This window comes from Castor canadensis, chromosome 11, assembly GCF_047511655.1.
Source record: "Castor canadensis chromosome 11, mCasCan1.hap1v2, whole genome shotgun sequence".
Taxonomy (NCBI): Eukaryota; Metazoa; Chordata; class Mammalia; order Rodentia; family Castoridae; genus Castor; species Castor canadensis.
This window is the reverse complement of record NC_133396.1, coordinates 109,180,402-109,204,200: the sequence shown is the minus strand read 5'-3', so window position 1 is coordinate 109,204,200 and position 23,799 is coordinate 109,180,402. Positions and strand designations below refer to the sequence as shown.

The window sequence follows — 23,799 nt, the reverse complement described above, 5'->3', positions numbered from 1 at the left end:
TCTTCTCCTTTGTTTCACACCTGCTCTTTCTGTGTTTCCAATAATACCATCTGGAATCCCCAAAGTCAGAAACTTGGAGTCATCCTAGACAGCTGTCCTTCACACATCTACTACATACAATTAGTAAGAAAGTCCCGAACTTTTTTTTTTTTTTTTGCCGCATTTCCCACAGCTCTCATCTTGACTGCTCTGACCCATGCAGCCCTTACTGTCCAGTAAGGACGGTACAGCCCTGCAGGAGTCTCCTAACCAGTGCTCCTGCCTCCAGAGTCATCTTTATAAAGAACAGAACATTATGTCACTCCCCAGCTCAGAGCCTTTGTAGTTTTTGTTGTCTATAAGATAGTCAAACTCCATAGTGAGGATTCTGAAGCCTCCCATGGCCTGCCCCTGCCCTGCCCACCTTCTCTTTATTTAAACTCCTGCCCTACTCAATGCTTTGTAGTTTTCCAAACTTCTTGAGCTTCTTCATGATACTGTGCCTCTGTTCTTAAGGTTCCCTCTGCCTGGACTTACTGCCCTCCCCTTCTGCCTGGTGAGTACCACTTAACTTTTGAGACTCATTTTAGGCTCAGCTTCCTTTAGAAAGGCTTTTCTCATTATATTCAGAGAGTAAAATGGACCCATAGTGCGCTCCTGATAGAAGCCACGGTGGGGTGGAAGGCCCCAGTTGTCTGTCCTGAGGCCAGAAGCCCTGTCTTTCATTGCTGTGTGCTAGGTGACTGGAACCTGGCAGGAACTCAGTAAATCTCTGAACTCTGAATGGGAGGGTGAATGGGAAATCCTGGAAGGATTTTGATGTCCCATTACAGAAGGATCTTGGGCTGAGTGTGGGACAGTGAGAGTTTATTTACTCAGAGAAAGTGCCCTGTCTGTCCCCCACATGCCACCTGCTTCCTGGGGACCCTCCTGCTGTGTGGTGAGTCCCTTGCAGGCAGGGCTATCAAGGTTAGTTCTGCAGAAGTCATAGTGACTGCTACTGGGCTGAATCTTCTTCCAGCTGCAGCTGAAGGAAAATACCTATAAGAGAAGAGTGAACTGAGGGTCAAGAAGGATGAGCTGAATGTGAACAGCCAGGACATTGAGGACAGGAGCTTTCTCAAGTGCATGGAACATTTTGGTCCAAATTACCCATTACCTGTAACTGTCCTGTGGTATAGGTTGGTAACTATTTCTTAGAAAAAAATCCTAGTTGGGTCCTTTTATCCGTATCTGTAGCGGGTGCCCAATCCCACCCCTAAAAAAAGATGGATCCCAGCCTAGGAATGGATCTTAGTGTTCTTCCTCCCTTCCCTTTGTTCTGGGAGACCAGAGCTTGGCTGCTGAGGCTGAGGACTTCCTTACCTGAGGACTTGGCATAGACTATCTGCTGGTCTCTGCTCTGGGCGACACAGGACATATAAAGCTTCTGATCCTCAATTTTTTCCACTTGGACATTCAGGACAGCCAGAGAGCCCACGGGGATCAAGCTGGGAGAAGAGTCAGTTTAGTCTACTCCCCATATCTTCACTCTTTGTTCCCCCTTCTTCTCTTCACCCTACTCTGCCTCAAGGACTCATAAGTGGTCTTGGGCTCAGCAGCCATTTGTCAGCTTCCAAAGTTGGATGGCAGGGATTGAATTCTGACCAGGGACTAGAGGAGGAGGCTGGGAAAGGGCTTGCACATCTCAACTGCTCAGGATAGCCCCGGGGATCCATACTTACTTTTTGAACCTGATGTTGAGGCTTAGTGTGAACAGTCCCTCTCCAGCCAAGTAGGCAGTTTTAGAAAAAGTCTCATCCATCATGGCTGCCAGAGACCCTCCATGGGCAAACCTGGGGGTCAGGATGGAGAACAAGTCTAGGGCTGGCACAGCTGGGCAGGCTGCCTCATTGAGCCTCCCTTCATCTTGCGACGAAACTTTCCAAGCTTCTCCCTTTCCCTAGAACCCTCCAAATGTGGATCTTCAGTCTTAGGCAGCCAAACAGAAAAGGAGACAGAGCTGCATCCCATGTGATCAAATCAGTCAAAATCAGCTAAACTTTTTCTCCTGTTTCGCTTCAGCATGTGTTAGTAACCACTCTCATAGAGTCAATGGAAAATATTTTTCTGATTCATCACCTAATTGCCATCAGCAATTGCTGTAATTTGGAAGGGTATATGCAGGCAGAGAATGGAAAATCCCCTGAAATTTTTTACTTCATCTTTCAAGTGTAGCTTGCACTATCTCTCACTGTGCCAGTCACTCAATCAGTGCTGGGTCCACAGTTTCAAGACAGGTGAATGTGAAACATAACTTCTGACATCTAAAGTGCCAGCAAGGTGGACTCCCGAGCAGGGCTGCCTGGAAAAGGCAAGAGCCTGTTTCAGCAGGTTGCTGCAAACATTTACTTTACTTAAAGTATGCAAAACCCTCATTCTCACTTATGTAAGCTGACCTTTATGCCAAAGCTACATCATTATTGGTTAAGTTGGGGGAAAACAGAGAGACATTCTACTTTAAAATGCAAATATCACAAAACAGATTTCAGTTCCTGATTTTTGAAAGTACAATCACAACTCTTCATGGACTCAGGCCAGCTGTTCATGCTGTGCTACCAAAGTTACTTTCTTGCTCCTGTCACCAGTGGTCTTCACAGGCCTTCATGTCCACTTCCTTTGACGGTTAGACTCCTTGTTCCACTACTCACTACCTGTTTTTAATTTAGCAAGTTGCTAAACTTTTCTGAGCCTTAGTTATTCCACTGTGTATTGTGAATAAAATAATTCCTAGTTTGCTGAATTAAATAAACAAATGTTTGTAAAATCTCATGCATACTTACAGACACTTCTGTTTCCACCTCCCAAAGTGTTTGGAAAGAGGGAAAAGGAGTTGCTATCAACTCCTAACACCTGTTCTTTTCTCCTTGTCCTTGCTGGCCAGGCAAGGTATCTATTCTTCAGAGTAGTTCATGGCCAACTGGCAACTCCCTCTTACACTCATTGTGTGGGGGCTCAGTAGACATTAATCTCTTCTCTGGTCCTCCTCAATCCATTGACTGGCCTCAGTGCTGGATGGTCTGTTTCTACCCCTTTGGCATCACCATGAGTCCTAAATCAAAGTCAGCCATTGCATCAACCCCATCCCAGCCTTGGGGTTTTCTTCTTCAGAATGAAAGGGATAGGGATCCATGGCCCAGGTAGGGCTCAGAGCTATTTCCTCAATGTCTGTTGTACTAGTTTAAGGAACAATGTCCCCATGAAGGACACCTGTGGGATGGCCAAGGTGACTGAGGGCTGCAGTCTGTGTCCATAGCCCATAGAAGTGCTCTATGGGCTATGGACATTCTGGATTCTGTTTAACCCCAGTTGAGCCCCTTGCAGGCCTCAGAAACTTAAAGCTGATCCTACCTTCTGGTCTCTCTCCCTTGCAGGAATTCCAGCACCATCAACCACCTTCAGTGACTGGAGCAGGAAAAAGGATAGAGGGGAAGGCAGACAACCAAGGACTTGATGGTCCAGTGGCCTTAGGCAACAGATGCGGTACCAGCCTGATTATGTCCAGTATGAGTTTCTCCCTAGGTCTAGTTCAGCTTTGGAGCAGCAGAGTACAGTGGAAGGAGAAATGCACTTGGAGTCCCAACTCCTAGATTAGAATCCTGGATCTGACTGTGATTGCCCATGCTACTGTGGGCAAATTAATTTCTCTGTGTACCTTAGTTTTCTCATAGGTAAAAACAAGGGGTTTGGGTAGATGGTATCTTTATTGTACTTTTTGGTTCGTTAGCACATACACACTGTGTACATAATGTCATGCCTGTCATTCTCTTGGGCAGGCAGATATTGTCCTAGGTTTCAGATAAGAAGATTAAAAAACTAGAGGTCAAATTATTTGTTTATAGCAACAGAGCAGGACTGGAATCCAGGCTTTTGATTTCAGATCTCGCCCTCTTTCACGTGCATCACATCCTTCTCAAAGTGGTCTCTCAGGCCCTTTCTCACTGGAAAAGTCTAAGACCTAAGTAGGGGGGCTCTCCCTTACATGTACAATGGAGACTGGACTAGACAACTCAGTATGTCCTTCTATGCCTGGCATTGTGAGGCTGAAGCCCAGTTCCTTGATCCCAATCTTAGCTCCTTAGAGAGAGGTGCAGACTCTGGGGTCTGGTGGGTGCCAGACCTACCCTGCTGAGCCAAGCCTAGGAAGTGCCCACACTGGTCTGCCTATGATCTTACCCTGGAGCCCCTTCCAGGTAGGGGCCTGGTTGGAAAAGACAGACTGACTTCTTCTTGGATGGGTGGAAAAAGATGACATACTCGTAGCCTTGTCCTTCCACTTGGATGCACCTGGTGAAGATGCGCCAGTCACTTTTGTCTGGGGAGAGATAAACATTTTTTCCCTTGGAGAAGGGAGGGTGTTGAGGATGTGGAGCCTAGTCAGGATGCAACACCATGAGGTGAGTCTGGTACCAGTTGAACCCTCTGGTACAAGATGGAGAGAGAACCAAAGGACACCCAGGGTCCACCCTCAGGGAGCTTTCAATATGGGAACAGAGACATAGTCCCTGTCTTCTGAGAGCCGCAAGAGCCTGTGTCTGGGAGGGGACAAAGTCTCAGACAGTTCCCATACTGAGGGTGGAGACAGGATCAGGGCCAGGTCAGGACTTGAAAAGCCTGCAAGTATTGACAATTAAAATGCGATTACTAGGGTTGGGATTATGGCTCAGTGGTAGAACATTTGCCTTGTTAATGTGTGAGGCACTGGGTTTGATTCCCCAACACCATAAAAACAAACAAATAAACAAACAAAAAATAAAATAAAAATGTGATTACTCATGTAACTTGTATATAATTAAAAGCAACAATACTTGGGTTGGTGGTGGGGTTCAAGTGGTAGAGCACTTACCCAACAAACTCAAGGCCCTAGGTTCAAACCCCAGTAACACACACACACAAACATTCCTTCAAAAGCTAGGAAAATAAATAAATAAATAAATAAATAAATAAATAAATAAATGAAATAGCAAAATAAGTACAGGAAAGTCCATTAAGTTCTGATTTTTTTCCTCAAGAAATTACTCAACTACACCCTTTTTTGGAAATATCAAATTCTTAAAAGAAATTATTTTGTAGCCTCTGCTTTGTTATGTCAAACTGTTGTTTGTGCCAACCATGCATATGAATGAGAACAGTGTTCTCTCAGGTTTCTGGCTCCCTTCCTCCCATTTGAAGGCAGCACACCCAAAGGATGCCTGTTTTCCCAGCTGAGTGTGTGTTCCTACTTAAGAACTGCCTGCTCGGTGCCCTGCCCTTTCTGATTTCTCCTGGAGGTTCTTCTCTCACAGTCAACCTTTATTCCAGGCCTTCCTTCCCAACCCCACAAAACTCTCTGAAACCCCCTTGCCCACTGCAGGCCTCAGCTTAGCTAGGCCCAGGGTGACACTCTGAGACTCCCACTGGATCCTATAAACAATGCTGTCACCTTCACCTTTGTGTGTGTGTGTGTGCACGGTGTGTGTGTGCACACACATCTACAGCAGAGGATAGAATTATACAGCAGGAAGAGTTTCTAGGCTGAGAATGGGAAGGCAGTTTGTGAATTTCTTTCCTGAGAGTCTTGGAACTGTCAGGTCCCAGGCAGGGGACCTTTGTGTGTGACCCTGGGCCCTCCCAGGCTCTGCCTTACCTGAGGTAGTTTCCAACCCAAATGGGAGTTTGAGCCCTTGGATATGTTCTCTGTTGGACTTGAAGGAGGGTAGTTTGATCCAGCTGCCTGGCTTGGTCTTCTCCAGAAACTCTTGGTATAGACTCAGCATGTCTGGACCCCAGCTGGCATTGGGAAGGGCATAATCCTTCAAGTCTGTCTTTTCTGGACAGAATCTTGAGACCTGAGCAGGAAAATCAGAGTGATAAGATGATGTCCTGGAGGGTTGGGACTACTGCTTGGGTTGTGGGACCTCAAGGTAGAGGAGATTTGGGGTGTTCCATAAACCCCAGGCTCTGGGAAAAAAAGGGTGCCCATCTACTGAGTTGGGAACTCACCAGGGAGTCTGTGGAGGATCCAAATGCTGAGGCCAAGTCAAGTCTGGGCAGGATATGGGGGGTCCTAGGAAGAGCTCTATGGTGGCCAAGTCTTGTTGCCACCTGGAGGCCTCTCCTCATCATCGCTGAGTGCTAGTCTTGCTTGAACCAGGGGATCAGCTGACTCCTGAAGAGGCAACAAAGTGAATGCTGTGTAGCACCCAGGCTGTAGATGCAGCCACCTCCCACAAGCCACTCCTTCCAGCAGTGAGCTTCCACTGCAGAAAGAATGACTGTGCAAGGCTAGGCTGGGCTGATAAAACACCTATGAGGGGCCTTTAGCTGATCCCAAAGCCCTGCCAAATGCTTGGAGAGAGGAAGACACTAACTGAGCATGAGTGGGCAGGAGGACTGGTGTGATTTCCAAAAGAAAATTGTGAAAGAAGTAAAATGTGCATTAGCAAGTAGTATGGGGTACATGGAGATTTGGAGAGCTGCCCTGGATTTTTGGGAGAGAAGCCAAGAAAATTTCCAGAAAGGGCGGTCTGTCCTGGAGGGTGTTGGGGGAGTGTTTGTGGCATGTGTTCTGCCACAAACTAAAATAAAGCATGTTCTACAGATCAGAACTATGCAAAGATGGACTCACTAAGATGATTATGATGAGGATGATAGTGATGATTATTATATTTTGACAGGTTCTGAAAGATCAGACTGATTTAATGTACAAAGTTAAAGCATTTGCCTTATTACCAAACCAGGCCCAGGCCCATTTTATCAGCCATACATATGCCAATCACTGAGACAAGTTTTGCAGAAGAGTTTATTTGCAAGGCAGTTGAGTATGGATGGGGACACCAGTTTCAAATCCTTGAGGATGGGGTTTAGGGGTACTTTTTGGGGAAAGAAACAGGGTGATTTAGGGTGTGGGAAAGTGATTAGTGGTGTGTGCCTATGTAATTAAACCTCATGGCACTTTTAAATTTTTTTTTTTTGTGGTACTCAAAAGTTGTAGTAGACTCAGGACCTTCAACTTGAGACATTCCACCAGTCCTTTTTTTTTTTGTAATGTGTGTTTTCGAGATAGGGTCTCACAAACTATTTGCCTGGGCTGGCTTTGAACTGTGATCCTGATGAACTCTGCCTCCTGAGTAGCTAGGATTACAGGCATGAGCCACCAGTGCCCGGTCCCTCATGGCTCTTTATGAGATATATGATCAGAAAATGGTGGTATTAGCATTAACTGAGGGTAGACTTTCCAGCTTTCTGACTTCAAAACGTCACCCACCAGACACCTGCATAAGCCCAAGTGAAGAGTTGGCGGTTTTAGCAAAAATGGCTTTCAAGTTCCTGAAAAGTAATTTAGGCTATGCTAATTATTATAACCCACGTGTCAGAGGTCTTAGCTAGAGTAGAGCTTGTGGGAGACTAATGATATGTAGATTTTAATAATATATAGCTTTTAAGTGAGTTTTAAAGCCAACTAAAAGCAAGTAGTTAAGGGAAGGCCCAGGTACTCAAAGTCAGAGAAGTAAAAAGTATAAAGTATTGGTTAATGCAAATGAAACTAGGTTAGTTGTGTTTGTTGGCTAGTGAGCTAGTTTTACTCCAAGATTTCAAAGAAAGGACAGGCAATGTGTGGGAGGGTCAGAATCCCTGTGGGCAGCCCCTGAGAGGCAATGGGTGAAACTGTGAGAGTGACACCAAAGCTGTAATGGAGACCTGAGAAAGTTAGGGATACCAGGAACATGGAACATCTGCTGAGAAAAACTGCAGACAATGAGCAGAACCAACCATAGAGAGATGCCACATGGGATGCAGCCAGCAAGGCCATAGGGATGGGACTGCATATACCCCTTGGAGCTCATATCAAGCTACCACATGCACCAGTTGCTGGACATGGAGCTATAGCATTTAATGTTTGCTGTGTGGGGTTTTCATATTGCTTTGATTCCCATCCCTCCTTTCTATCCCCTCATTACTCTCTTTTGGAATGGGAATGTTTATGCCCATCCCACCATTGTATGTTGAAGTATGTAACTTGCTTTTTGAATTTTGCAGGGGCTCACAACTAATCATTTGCTTTGAGTCTCAGATTTTGGACTTGGACTTTTGAGCAATGTTGGAACTGTTAAGACCATGGGGACTCTTGGACTAAATGAATTTGCATTGTGAGATGAGTAGGAGCCTTTGGAGGCCAAGTGTGTAATGTTTAGTTTGGAGATGGAATGTCTACAAAAGGTTTGTGTGTTGAAGGTGAGGTCCCCAACACAGCAATAATCAGAGGTGGGGTTTTTGGAAGTGATAGAATCATGAGGGCTCTGACCTCATTAGTGGATCAATATATTGATAGGTTCAAAAATTGACGGCTTAGGAGGTGGGACCAAGTTGAAGGGAGTGAGTCATTGTGAAACTGAAGCTTTAAGATCCTGGGATTCCACAGGTTAGATCTGGCCACTTGCCCCAATATGCCAAATAAAGAGATGATCAGTGTGGAGACCATAATCTCAGTCACACGTGCAGCCTTAGGGTTGCGGGAGGGCAGCCCTGGGAACGCTGTCTTGGGAACAGCACAACCTTAAAAGTGTAGCCACGGGAAGCAGCCTTGAGCCATCAGGCTCCAATTGGATGCCAAAATACACTTATGTAACAGTATGTTATGATGAACCAGGCTGTTTTGTAACTGGCTTTGGGCCACTTTTGTTCTTTTCCTTTAAGAGGCAGGGATGGCCGGTTCCACCTGACTCTCTCTCTCCTTCCCTCCTGCAGTCTGCTGTAGCATTGTTTTCAATCAAAGCTGCATAAAAATGTAATTGCCTTCTGCCCTGTGTGCTTTTCTTTCAATTTTCCACCGGACCCACACTGGCACCACAGTTGGCCAAAATGGTGGGCTTAACAAGTTGGCGTACTCGGCAGGATCGGTCAGTAAGTCCAGTGGTGGAGCCGTCTGTTCCCCAGACAGATTTGAATGAAAGGCATGAGATATTGGCCCCTAACTAATTTGTGGTATCCAGTGGCAGCTTTGTTATTGCAATGGGCTCCTGAGGAGGCTTGGGAGGACCTGGCAGTGACTCTAGCTGCCTTGGAGACGGCCATCTCACATGTGTTGGACTTGCTCTCAGAGAATCATCATAAATCAGCCTGCCAGGTGGCATAGCTGTTTTTACAAGACATGTAGAGGAACAGGCTTTACAAGTTCAGATATGCCATATGAGGACATCACAGACTTGTTAGAAGCCAAGACAACCAAGCTAACCAGCGGCCTCTAGTTTGGGTGGCTCACCTCCTCCTACCCTAGTAATGTTAAGAGCTGGCCTATTGTTAAATGCCAGTTAGAGCATGATCAGCAATTGGATGAATGTGGCTGGCAAATGGGAGCCCTAGAAGTTAAGAAGCATACTACATATGTACAGTATCCTCCAGAGGGCTTAAGAGAATTGGCTAAACAGTCTTGGCAAAAGCCTGGGGAATCTATTGTGGCATGGATGCTACACTTATGCGATGATGTGTGAACCCCTTCTTTCTTGAGCTGGTTAATGGCTATTGCCCAGGCTGTATGCATAAATGAAGAGAGATGCCTGTTACTCCCCCCTTTATCTTTTTAGTGACTGATCAGCTAGAGTCTAGGGGACAAGATAGACTTACCACTTTTCATTCTTAAGCAAATCACATTAGAGATCTCCAATGCAAACACCCTAGTTTCTCTGTACCTTAAAACCCTTCCATAATAATTGCTAGCACATGGTTCAACTTCCTTGTCACAAAGGCAGAAATCTGAATTAGTTTAAATGAACACAAATGTTATCTATCAGTTCTGTCTTCCTGAACCCCAAAGTGATTGCAAAAATGACTACAGAGAGAATTGACTTAGAGCAAAAACAATTACAAAATAGAGACAGGGGATGCCAAGCTTTTCTCCTTCTTTTATTTAATTTATGGGCCAAGTAAGGAGTTAGTGCTTTTTCATAAAAAAGCATCTTAAGTGCCTTTTATAATTCCCCCCTTATGTTTGAGTGTTCTTAATCTTGAAGGGATTAGAATGTTGCCCAATCTGGCTTTGCAGGTTTCTTGAGCAATGACAAACTAGTACATGAGAAGGGGAATAGAGCTGAAGTATGTAAGTCAAAAGTACTTGTTCTAGCCTAAAACTGGAAATAAAGCAGACTACAGTAGACGGAGTAAAGATGAGGAGACATCCAATTAAATAAATTGTGCAGGGGATCCTCCTTTAATTAACTCCATGTGTGTAGACTACTAAAAAGATATGTTTGGAGCTAGTAGAAATAGTCATTTTTATCACTACTTAAATAGAAGACTTTGGCCAAAAATATGAGTTTGCCTTCTGTCAGAGGTGCCTGAAAGAGCTTTAGTGTTCATTAGCCATGCATAATGTTGGAATTAAAGACCCTCCGGTGCTGAAAACACATGACAGAGAAAATCTTGATAAGGCAACTTTTTTTATCAAAAGGGTGCAAGCACATATTCACTCCAGCTAAGCAGACACACTAGCACAAAATGACTGACAGTGGCTCCTCGTTATATCCCTGACACAGTTGTACCTGCCCCTCCCTGGGACTTGTACAGGTCAAAGGTTCACAGTCTTTCTCGATTGGCTAAAAGGCTTGGGGCATGGGTTAGGGCATGCAATTTGGCAGACAATTTTCATGGGCAGTGGGGCCATACAAGAATCCGGAAGAAGAAACAGGAACCCTTTAAACAATGCAAGTCACTGAAGATGGCGACCTGAGGAATTTTAAGAAATCTAAGTGGGTGACACATACTTTGATAGAAAAGATCGTTTTTCTTACAATAAGAAGTCCTTTTATCACAACCTCTTGCCTTTGGTTACTTTTGGAAGGGTTGGTACAACTGACTCCATTTGGATTCTGACAATTTCCCCTCTTGTCTGAAGAGTTGTCTTCAGAACTGTTTGTGTCTCTGAACAGTTTAGAATTTCTAGCCAGAGATTCTGCTGATTAACCACCCTGTGGTTTGTCTGTCATTGCCAGGATGAACTTTTTCCAAGAAGGTCTAAATCTCTTCCCAGAAGGTCTAATCTCATCCCACATTGGAGGGGAAGTGACAGACAGGTCAGGTGAGAGTCAATGCCGATAAGACCCTTTTGTCCAAATTTAAGCAACTAAGAGCTTTAGAAGGAGTGGCTATAGGCTAGGCTTACTTGAAGGTCCATTTGAAGGGTGGACTGTGGAGGTCCATGTGTTCCCCAAAGCCAGGGAAGGAAATGCCCTGCCTCTTTCCCAAGAGACACCTGTTTGTGCCAAAATCTTCATGTTGAAACATACTCCTCCCACTGACAATAAATAAAACCTATAAAACCTGATGTCCAACCTGACTCAGGGAGCTATGGGATTCTGGGTCCTGCTTCAGGCCTCTCTGTGTAGCTTTTTCTATTGCTTCTCTGCAAATAAAATTCCTTTGCTCTTTACTTGAGTTCCTGCCTTTGACTTCTATCTAAATGTGGAACAAGGACCCTTACCACCTGAGAATTCCAGTGCATTATTATTACATTCTTAAACTTAATTCTTTCTGTCCTATAGGCAATGTTCTATTATCTTAAGAATGCTATTTAGGTTTCCATTATTAGAAGTTGAACTTTTGTAGAATGTAAACAGACAACAATTACAAAGTTTTAAGAGGAAAATACAAAACTAACAAAAGCAGTTGACAATTAAGTACTTATAAGAATCATCCTCTATGAGCCTGACTGCAAATGTTCCAGAGATGGATCAAAACTGTAATGACAAAAGACTTAGAATAGCTGTAGTTAAAATTTTGAAAAACAATACAGCAATAGAACAGTCTGTTTATTTTCATTGCTTATGGCATTTTAGAATATTAATTATGATTAAAAGCATTATACCAGCTCAATTAAGCTCTCCTTGTTACAATTAGCAATATTTAGACACAAGCCTGCAAAAGTAAACTTAGAACCTCTGGCTGGGTAAGATAGTAGGTGTGTAGCACTGACAAAAGTCAAAATTTCAGATCTATTACAAGTTAGGTGGACAATGCTAATGACTCCAAAATAGCCTTATTTTCTAATATGCAAGAATATCTTTTTGTTTGTTTGTTTTTGAGCAGAGTTTTACTATGTAGCCCAGGCTGGCCTCAAACTCCTGATCCTCCTGCCTCAGACTTCTGAGTGCTATGGTTACAAGCATATCCACCACATTCAACTCACAATTGTATCTCACAGATACAGTGACACTTGTTTAGTTCAGACAAATATGTGTAGGCCAGGTTTTATTATTATTATTATTTTTTGGTGGTACTGGAGTTTGAACTCAGGGCCTCACACTTGCTAGGCAGGTACTCTACCACTTGAGTCACTATGCCAACCCTTTTTTCTTTAAAAAAAAAACAAGTTTTATTTTTATAATCTGACCATTCTAATAAAAATATTATTATAATATTAGCTACCTTTATTTTCTGCGCCTTGACTCTAAACCAGGCGTGCCTGTACAGTCTATAGAGTATAGATTCTATCTCACATGCTCAGCTCCCTGAGGTAGGTCTGAAGGGACACCCTGCTGCCTAGCCCACTCCTCCACAGAGATGGGGAGTCCCTGGGAGCCAACACAGGGAGCTGGACAGGCAGGGGTGTCCCAGCTGGTGGACAGCAGGTGGCAGTGTTGGGAGGGCAGGGTCTCTGACCTCCCTGAGACTCACTAAGGGCAGGTTAGGGTGGAGGCCCTGAGCTGGGTGGGGATCTGGGTGGGGACAAAGCCTCACAGCTGGGCAGAACTCCCAGACATGGTGGCACCTGGCTGGCCTCGTGGTGGGGGACACTTCTATGTGGAAACACTATTGCCTCTGGACCAGCCCTTTTTTATGTTAGATATTTTCGAGATAGGGTCTCATGAACTATTTGCCAGGGCTGCATTGAAACATGATCCTCCTGATCACTGCCTCCTGAATAGCTAGGATTACAGGTGTGAGCTGCTGGTGCCTGGTTGTAGGCCAGGTTTTAAATAGCAGGATTGCCCAAAATGGCAGGCTTAAAATCTGAATAACATCAGTTACAAACAGCAGAAGTGCCAAAAGGTTTAGATGTAATATATTTTGGACAAAAACATTATCTGGTCACTTTTATGTACTAAACTTACACACTTTCAACTGTGCAAATGTTTGTGTAATGTTTAGCGTTTAGATACACAGTTCCACTTACTTTTAGTCACAGATATATACAGCACTGACTGTGTTAGAACTATTCAAAATAATAGTTATTTGTTTCTGCACAGTTATAGTGTGGTCATTTAAAAGATTTTGACATAAACAGGTATCTAACCTGTTTCAGTTAACTGAACTCTGATTCAGTTAAGGTTCAGTTTTCTAAGTAGCCGAAAGCCTAACAAAATCTACAGAAAATACAAGCAATTATCTTGATAAAATCTTCCCTTTAAGCCAGCTTTAAAAAAAATGTTACTAATAGAAGATCAGTGTTCTTATTGTTATTAGACATAGAGAATTAGGTTTTAATTTTGCATCAGTACATTACATTTTGACCTTAGATAAGTTTTTAGGTCCCTCTTAAATTATAGCCAAATCACAAACATACCTTTTTTATAAGTTCCATCTTTCATATACTTTTAAGACCATTCATACACTTCGCATATTTTCTGAGCCTTCTTCTTCCATTTTGAAACAATCCTTAGGACAAATCTTTCTCTATAAAATCTTAGCTTATCTAAAAGCATTTCCTCTTCCTTTAGTGTTCTTTTCCAAAACCATATCCCCAATCAATACCTTCCTATATCTTTCCTTCTTGTTAATTGTTTTTTCTTTTTAACTTGTATTTTGAAATCACTCTCACAAAAATTTGAACTTAGACAAAATTGTTTCCTTTTCATTAAAAAAAAAAAAAACCCAAATACTCATAGTAGCCTTATATTTCAATGAAATCCCAGGAAGGAAGGCAATCTCAAATTGTTTTTCTATACAATAACAATTTACAAAAACATATTATTAATAGATCCATTTATTACAAAAAGAGAGTTGAATTCAAATTACTCTTATGACAGAATGACACAGATTAAAATTGCTGTCTCTAAACTGGAGGTGTGGCTCAAGTGGTAGAGTGCCTGCTTTGCAAGCATGAAGCCTTAAACTCAAACCCCAGTCCCATTAAAAAACAAAAGCAAAAACAAAACCAACAAACAAAAAAATTACTATCTATACAATAGTTGTTTTTTTTCTTCAGTCCTAGGTAGCAAATAATTCTTGAGTGCCTGCATTTTAGTTAGACCTGGTTGAGATAAGAATTTTAGATAGATTTTCTTAGAAGGGGAAGGAGGAGGTGTGTGTGTGTGTGTTGGTGGTAGGAGGAGACACACAGAGAGAGACAGACAGATAGTCAGAGAGAGAATAGAAACAGCTCCTCTATATTAACTCTATAATAAGAACCATCCTAAAGATGTTCACATACACACACACACACATACACATATGCAAAAGTTTTAAATTAGGCATGCAAAAATATCTATTTAGTTACATATAAGGTGAGGTCAAGAAATTGAAAGAATTTAATTTAGTGGCCACAAGTACATTGGTCATTTATTTCCACAAATTTTAGGAGCAGACTGAGTTGTGTCCAATGCTGTTCTTTTAGGACTCATCTTGAGAAGTGGGTTTTTTTTTTTTGGTGAGATTGGAGTTTGAACTCAGGGTTTTGTGCTTGCAAAGCAGGCGCTTTACCTCCATTTTGCTCTGGTTATTTTGGAGATGGGGTCTCGTGAACTATTTGCCCAGGCTGGCATTGAACTGTGATCCTCCTGATCTCAGCTTCCCAAGTAGCTAAGATTGTAGGTGTGAGCCACAGGCTGAAAGGTCTATCGTGATAGCTGAAGCAAGAGTCAATGTTAAGGAAGCCTTAGAGTTAGTCTTCAATAGGACTATTGCCATGGCCATCAGAAGTTTTCATCAAGCCAATCATCATAAACAGAGAGTAACAGATATATGCAAATGATACACAAAAGCAATTACATTAATTCAGAGTACACTCTTAGACAAACTATCCTTTTGCTGTTTTATTTTCTTTATCTTTTTTAGTGTACTAATCAGCTAGAATTCTCCTTAGGGGATAAGCTAGACTTAGTGCTTTTCATTCTTAGTAAATCATAACAGAGATCTCCAACCCAAACACTCCGTTTTCTCTGTGTACCTTACATCCTTTCATGCTAATTGTCAGCACATGGTTCAAACTTCCTTGACACAAAAGGTGAAGCTCAAATTAGTTCAAATGAACACAAATGCTCAGAAAGACCTTCAAACTAAGGATCAAGATTTCCTTGTCAGGTAAATGACAAAAACCCAAATAGCTCAGAAGAGCTTCCAGACAACAAAAGGAAGTGGGAAGCCCAAGGTACACTGATAGGGGAGAACTTTAGTGTCAGACTTCAGGGCTGAGTCCAAATGTCCATTTCTCTGCCTCACCATTTGATGATAAAAAGCAGCTAATGCTGGCTGAAGTAGAATAAGAAAAATCCCTGGTATAAAAGTAATTCTGACTTCCAACAGTTGCATGGAACCAATTCAATCTTCCCTCTCCACCCAGGGCTGACTAGCTGTGAGTGACTAACACCTTAGGGAACATTTTCTCCTGCTGGCTCACCAAAACTGAATCTGGAGATTTTAGGCTACAGGTCCAAACTCCTGGTGTTCTACATGTCAGGTCTGGCCATTCGCCCTCATATGCCAAATAAAGAGCCATGGGAAAGGCAAAGATTTATTAAAAGTAACTTCTCAGAGGCATTTGTAAAAAGTGGTAAACACTTTAGCCCATCTTCATCTATCTTCAGGGTACAGATAAAAGCTTTAGTTTTAAATTGACAAAGAATTGGGGTGTGTGTGGCAAAAGGTATGCATAGATAGTCCCAGTCACTGGTGTTGCCTAGTTGTTATCTCAGGCCTTACTCTCCAAGGGTTTCAGAGAAGTTGTTCTTACTGTCATTTGTGTTGAGCAATCTGATTCTCATGAGATAATTACTTCTGTTCCAGGGTGCAGCCTCATTATTATAGGTAATATCCTCATTTGATGGGGTGGTCTGTCCTCAATAGGTCTATTGTTCCTTAGAGGTAGTTTGGTCCTTTGTGATAAAAATGTCATCTATCAGTCCTGTCCTTCTTGGATCCCAAAATGATTGTAAAGTGACTACAGAGAGAATAACTTAGAGCAAAGACAAATACAAGATGGAGGCAGGTATGCAAACTTTTCTGCTGCTTTTAGTTAATTCCTGGGCCAAGAAAGGAGTCAGTACTTTTCAGCAAAAGCAGTTTAACTACTTGTAATAATTGTAGTCCCTGAGGGCTACATCTTGTCCCTGGGCCTTTCCCATTTTCTCTCTCTCTGCTCCTTTCCACAACGAGGTGAGTAGTTTTGTTCCATCCATACCCTTCCACTCTGATAAACTGCCTCACCACAGGTCCAAAAAATGGAGCTAGTGGAGCATGGACTGAAACCCCCGAAACCATGAGCCAAAATAAATATTCCCTCCTTTAAGTTAATTTTCTAAGGTATTTTGTCACAGTGACAGAAAGTCAGCAAACACAGCTGGTAATCATTGAAGTTAGGATTCTGCCCTCCTATGGCATCTTGGGAACTGAGGTCTTATTCTTTTGATTGTTACATTCCTGAGAATCACGCTTAGGTCCCTGAGAGATGCTTCTGAACTGCAAAAGATATTTATAACTGCAAACTCTTCTTTTTGTAAATGCCCAGCAGACAGTTGTGGCCTATGGAGTGAGGGCTTAGTTTTAGTTTCACTGTATTTGGCTGCTCTGGAAGACTGGAATATAAACATTTTCTTTCACCTCATATGAAGGTTTGAACTCCTCAAGGACTGGCAGAACCAGTTTTTCTACGAATGTCTCAGGCTCTGGGTCTCACTAAAGACAATTGAATTAGTTGCTAGCATTTAAAAACAGAGAGTTTGAGAAGAGGAAAGTTCTTTCAAGACTCAGCCAGAGTTGGCTGGGCTGAGGCCTGTGCCTCTTCTTGTCTAGGCCTTCCCTGGTGCTGGCCATCCTTTTGTTCTCTTTGCCCACCTTCTATGTATGGTCTTTGATTTGGAAGATAGGATTTGAGGGTGAGACTGAAGAAAAAAGGAGCATCTTAGAAAGGGCGAATGGACAGAAGAGTACTTGGAGGCAAGGGGAGTGGGGAGAAGATGAGGCTCCTCAGGTGCTGGTGAAGCCCAGAGTTGATTCCCAGCAAGGTGGCCCTGGGGGAGGAAACTGCTGTCTCATTTCCCAAGACCACTCTGGAGATCATTCTTACCGGCTGGCAGGCTTCCTGCAAGTTGTACATCCCAGTGGGATCTATAGTTCTTACTGCCAGACTAGGACAATAACACCTTCTGACTTCAGTTTCAGCTTTTGGTTAAGTCAACATTCAGGTTTTTACATAATTATTATTTTTTTCTATTTTTAATTAGCATACTATAGTTGCACAGGGGGGGTGCATTGTGACATTTACATAAGTGCTTACAATGTTTCTTAGATTCACCCCCTCTATCTTTCTCCTTTATCCTCCCTCCATAATTATATTTATGTAACCTTTGGTCTCAGCCTCGTCACATCCCTTACTTGTATAACTTATATTTTGATAATTACCTAGGTTTAGGGGAACTGAAGGAGCCAATGAGTGGCAACCAACCTTCATTTCCCAGCTGGGATGGGTAAAAAAAAAAAAGGCAGTGAGGTTCTTTTGATGTCTGTGACATCAAAGAACAGACTTAGTAGGAAAAAGGACAGGACAAATTGGAGGTAATTAGAAAGATAGCTAGGGAGAAGTAAGAAGTGAACGAATTAGGAGACTGGAGGAAAATGGAGGAGGTTATCTAAAGTTATCCAGGGAGAGAAAGACTAGGACTATGGAGAACTGGTCCCTTCCTTCTTTCCAGCTCTTTGTTTTTGTTCACACGTCTTACGGATTCTTTCTGCAAGATGAAGCCATTCCTAGATATGGGCTAGGAGGCCAGCTGTTTAGGGAGGTAGAGAGGTACTTCTCTAATGCCTTCAATGGGTTTTATCACAACATGAGCTTTGGTCCTGACCTTTGACCTTTGTCCCTCTGTAAGAATTTGCTCAGAGAAAATAAAGAAAAACTCAACTCAGAGGAAAGAAAGCCTCCTCTGCAACTTAGACTCTCTGGAGAAGTAACTAGGGAAAAAAGAGGGAAGTTGGTGAAGACAAATTCTGATTTAGTTTGTTATCCTGTCTGGTTCATTCCCAGTTTGGGACCCATTGGTGAATGTTGAGTTTGAGGCTTCTCTTGTGGAGATACGCTCTGTACCTAGAAGCACATTCTGGGCCTTCCTGACTGATGGTCCACAGAAGACCCAGCTGTGGTGTGCTAGGACCTGTCTAACAATATGTTCTAGGGTTGGGGACAAGGTGGTTTTCATGATAAGCCCTGATTTATAGCAGTTGCCAGTTTCTGTGGTGTAAATATTCTTGCTGTGATTTCAGGATACCAATATGAAGTCACTGCCCACCTGTGAATCTGGGAAGGGACGCGCACAATCAGCCCTGGTGAGTAGGTAGGTCCCAATTCCCATAAACCACTGCACAAGTGACTTCTTTGGCCTGAAGCAAAGCAACAGGATTGACCAAGGTTTCAGTAGGTTCAGCAGATAAATTCTTTGTTCCAGATCTAAACTCATTCCCATTTTCATGTGTTTTGGAGTCCTCTTTTCTCAAAAGGCTATGTTGTAATGCTTAGTCTTCCCAGCCTATCTGCTTTGCTGCCCCAGAAACAAATCAACAGGACTTTTTGTTTGCTTGTTTAAAGACAGTTAATCACTAAGAGGAAACAGGAAAATCAACATTTTCAGAAGTCTGTTAAAAGTCCATCTCCTCTTGGGTGGCCCAGGAAGCCCCTTTCTGATCAATCTGTACTCTCCAGATGTGTGCTGGCTGGCTTCCTGCTGTGATACAGGATTCTCAGCACTTCAGAGTAGTTCTGTCTGGGCTGACCTTTTTACATGAATGTAAGCAACTGTTAGTTATTTTACCTCTTATTTTAAATGGGAACCTAAATGTAGATTTTAGATAAGGAAAAGTGGGAAATTATGGTGAAAGGGACAATCTTGAGTTTGAGCTTATGGAAGAGAAGTTTCCCTGGAAGCATAATTTTGCCAGCTCCCCCACCCTGATGGGGCATGGCTGGATCAGACAGACTGACTTCTTTCTTTGGTGAAGTCCCACAAAAATCCCAGACTCAGTCTGGTGGTACCTTTGTTCCAAGTCCTTCATTAAGAGGAGAAAGCTTTATTGAAGTCAAATGACTTATTCATTCACACATTGAGCCTCATGGGTTGTATTTCCAAAAAATATCTCAATCTGTCCCTTCCATCCACATGTGAAATCCTAAGGAAAAACTCTACTATCACGTTATGCACTTCCTCTGTGGATCCTGTGATCACAGGATTAAGAAGCTATGAATGACTAAGGCTGGCCAAATACTTGTCCAATGCCAGTGGGTCTCTTTTATGAGAATCAAAGAAAAGTTAAAACGGCTGCCTGCCAAGGCAGCATAGTTCTGTTATTGAAGGCTGGGAGGAAGAGAAGGTGGGCAGACAAAATTTTGACTAATATCCATGATTGTATTTCAGCAGTTCCAGAAGTTTCTGCCCCAGAGATGAATACAGAATCGGAGAAAACAGTCATCCTGGGGAGGTGGTGGCAGAAGAGGCATGTCCCAGTGTGAAGATTATGTTTTGGGAGAGAACGGATGAAATGGAGTCAAAGTAAGAGAAAGGAGGAGTAAAAGTGGCCCTCTTTGTTGTGCACATTTCAAAGTCTACAGATCAGAGTTTTTCAAACCTGGAGTTATTCAGAAATTTGCTGAGGTTGAGGACATGGAAACATTTCCCCCCATGTTCTAGATTTGGGTGAGGTAGATATTTTTCCTAAAATATGTTTTCAGTACTTATCCTTTTGTTCCATTCATCTTTACCTGCAGTCATGGACTTATTTTTTTCTGAAGAACAGTAAGGTACATTAGAGGGGATGGATAGCCCAGTGTTGTCTCCTTACAGCATTTATTTTCATGTGTATTCTTAACTCGGCTAATATAGAGTTAGAGATAATTAACTACAACTCTATAATGTCCACTCCAGTAGTTTGTACTTTTATTTACTATGGTTGATATTTTTTTTTGAAGATGGGGTTTTGCTCTGTTACCCAAGCTGCCTGGAACTTGCGATTCCCTCTCAGCCTCTTAAGTCACTGGAATTACAGTGGCACACTACTGCACCTAACTATGCTGCAGAGTTTTTTTTTTCTGATCATAAAATAGACACTAATTATATGCCACTGTAAAATTTACCTTATTAAAATTTTATTAACTTCTGGATTTGGGTATCTTTTTTTAAACAAAATAAAAAATTTTCAAGAGTCAACTTTGAAGCTGGTCATAAGTGAAGTGATAAAAGAACATGTCCAACCCTGCATTGCAGCATGTGCTTGTAGTCTCAGCTACTCAGAAGGCTGAGGTAGGAGAATTGCCAGCCTGGGTAACACAGTAAGGCCTGGTCTCCCTTCTTTAGGATCTCTCTCCACTGACTCCATCACACTTTTACACACTTCTGTACCCAAGTATGTGATCACAGGAGGACAGTAAATTGCAGGGTTAGAAGCTTAAGATCTAGAGTCAGGAGAAACTCATTGCAAATCCCAGGTTTGCCTCAGCTTCTGTATCTATAAATGGGAATAAAAGTACTCACGTCATAGGGAGGGCTATGTGATTTTGGGAAATTTGCTTAAACCTCACACAGTTTGCTCATTTGTAAATTGAGGGTATTAATCATATTGAGATAGACCAGGAGGACCTAATTTTCCCTGTGGGTATTAGGACTGGGGGTTCAATGTTGGTAAGTGTCTTTGGGAGACTTTGCCTCAGTCATGTTTGCTCCAGATGCCTTGCAATGGCTCTGGAAGATTTTGCTTTGGGTATGACAGCTTCATATGATTAGATGACCCTGCTTACAGTCACTCCAGATGACCTTGGCCACAGCTGCCCTGGGCCTCCTGGAGCTGTCCTCAATCTAGTCTGCAAGGAGGACCTCCCCTGCTTATGAGAGCTAGTGTATAAGCATGACTATGTCCTTTTCATAAACAGTGTTCTTTTCACTCTCCTAGAGCAATTGGAGATCTCCCTCCTGTGAACTGCCCCCTCTGGTACCCAATCAAACCTCATCTGAGTGTTTTATTACCTATTTGTGGTCTATTATAGTTTAGATATGAAATATTCTGCAGAAGCCTCATGCATTGAATATTTGGTCCTCAGCTGGTGGATCCAGTCAATGGGAGGTGACTGTATCATGGGGGGCTTGACCTAATCAAATAGATTAATCCCTTGATAGATTTGTGGTATGATGGCATTGTTGGGAGGTGGGTGGAAAGTAGGAGGTGGGGTGTGACTAGAGGAAGTAGGTCACTGGAGGTGTGTCTTTGAAGGGTGTAGTTTGCCTTGGCTCCTTCCTGTTACTCTCTGCTTCCTGCCCACCATGAGATGAGCTGCTTTGCTCTATCACACTCTTGCCACCATGATATTCTGCCTCACTTCTTCAGGCTCAAAGCCATGGAGCCAGCTAACCATGGACTGAAACTTCTGAAACCATGGTGAAAATAAATACTCCTTTAAGTGGTTTCTCTCAAGCATTTGTCACAATGATGAAAGTGACTAAACTTGGTCTTTATGATGGGTAGAGTGGTCTGAGCTGGTAACATGAAAAGAAGACAACTCCCAGGGCTGCTAGCTACAAGCACACCCATCAGTAAGGCCTCTGGAAAGTTTCAGACAGTGGCCAGTCTCTGTAAAGACAGCAGAAACTGTGAAGAGCTGAGATGATGAAGGACTACAGAAGTACTAACAGGGTGAGAGACAGTAGAGTGTTGAGACTGCTGGAGGTGAAGGCCTGTGAAGAGCTGAGATTATGGAAGAGCTGCAAGTCCCAGCTGCTATGAGTTCCAGAAAGCTGTCAAGTTGCTAACTTTGGCTGCCAAGTAGCTCTAACACTAATAGCTGAGGGTCCTGACACTCTAAACTTGGAGTTGCAACACTAGCTGCTGGCACTTAAAGCCAACAGCTGTAAATAATAAAAGGGCAGAAGGTTCTGACACCTTAAGCTTGAGTTGGTGACACTAAAGGAACTATACTTTTCCTATTTGTGATTTTCATTCAGATAGAGCAAAAGAACCCTCAGCTAACTGGTGACAGTATCTACAAAGTAATGGAGGTGACACAAATACTAAGTGACACAATACCTAATTTTAAGTAATAATTATCACACTTTTCACAATTACTTGTACTGCAGCAGGCATGGCTCATTTTTGATCAGTGTTTTGGGATAATTCATCCTCACTTCACTTGCAGCCTCTGGGTACAGCCTCTTCATAAGCAGATTCTACACATCTTCTTTAACACTGCTCCTCCCTTGTTGGTCATGCAAGACACAAACAGCTGAGAAGAGCAAAAGCCAAGCATTAAATCTACTTCACATTTGCTCTTAAAAAAGATTCTTTAAGATCAATGTCAATCACTGCTACCTGGAGCCTGATATGCCTATTTTTGCCCTTTTCTCTCCCTTTTCCTACACTTCGCTAGATTGCCCTGCTCTGGAATAACAGTGGGAGAGTGCTTACCAAAGGTCAGAAAACTTTTATAGCTTAAGGTTGGGCACATGTCCTTGGAGGAGCCAGCAGGGATCCTCATTTTCATCAGTGTCATTCATAATTGCATACACCATTCAAACTGTGAATACTGGTCTAAAAGAATGTGTTCTAGAGAGGTGCCAGTGGCTCATACCTGTTATCCTAGTTACTTGGGAGGTGGACATCAGAAGACTATTTGTGAGGCCAGCCCAGACAAATAGTTCACAAGACCCTATCTCAAAAACACAACACAAAAAAAGGCTGGTGGAGTGGCTCAGTGACAGACACCTGCCTAGCAAGTGTGAGGCCCTGAGTTCAAACCCCATTACCCTCCCCCTGCAGCCTCAACAAAAAGTTTGTTACATGTAAGTTTGATACATGAGCTGCAAAGCCACCCCCAACCTGTGCAGGCAGATATGAGTCATAACTTACCCAGAAGAGCTGTTCATTCTGTCCTGTAGTAAGTCCAAGAAGCCAGGAGCCCCCTAGAACTAACATGGAAAACAGGGAGGGAGGGCTGTGAGGAATCAGTCCCTGAGGCTGGTGCTGCTCTTACCTCTGCTACATCACCAATGGTTCACTGTGGTGACTGAGGCATACCTGCACTGAGCCTTTCTTCCTGTTATGGCTGTCTAAGCACAGAAGAGAGCCATCACTGCTTTCTTGGGATGGTGCAAGAAGAGGAAGCTTTTCTCTGAAGGTCAAAGCTCACCTGGGTGTTCCCAACAGGTGGCCTAGGTTCTTACTGCTATGTCATGCAACAGACAAACACAGTTCTTCAGCCGTGGTCACACACAAGGTTAGCTCTTTGCATGTGGATTCTGTCACCCAAAGGGCTGAAGGAGGCCCATGTTGGAGTTCAGCCATCTCATGTTCCTGACCTCTAAGTCCCTTCTAACTCTTGTCCACTGCTTCTCCTTTTTGCTCTCCTCCCTCCTCCATGATAGCAAAGTATTTTGAGACATGTTTTACAGATTTTAATCTTGGGGTCTCAGTCCTTTCCCTCTTAGGAAGACCTCAGGACCCTTGTACAAATCACCCTCCTCCACCTCTGCAATTACTCCCTGGGTTCATATACCAGTTCTGTGTGTGTGTGTGTGTGTGTAAAGAGTGGAAAGAATTATGACTTGTTTCCACCTGTCTGTC

At 43.0% G+C, this 23,799-nt stretch overlaps 1 protein-coding gene across 1 annotated transcript; it reads right to left on the bottom strand.

The window, feature by feature from the left end:
- Positions 1 to 829: 829 nt before the first annotated feature.
- Positions 830 to 23,109, bottom strand: Them5 (thioesterase superfamily member 5). Its single transcript, XM_020179846.2, has 7 exons — positions 23,086 to 23,109; positions 6,001 to 6,166; positions 5,645 to 5,846; positions 4,195 to 4,333; positions 1,704 to 1,814; positions 1,345 to 1,469; positions 830 to 1,020 (listed from the first exon to the last, which is right to left on the bottom strand). The coding sequence occupies exons 2-7, from the start codon at positions 6,121 to 6,123 to the stop codon at positions 977 to 979; spliced, it is 744 nt and encodes a 247-aa protein (XP_020035435.1). The 5' UTR covers positions 6,124 to 6,166; positions 23,086 to 23,109; the 3' UTR covers positions 830 to 976.
- Positions 23,110 to 23,799: the final 690 nt, after the last annotated feature.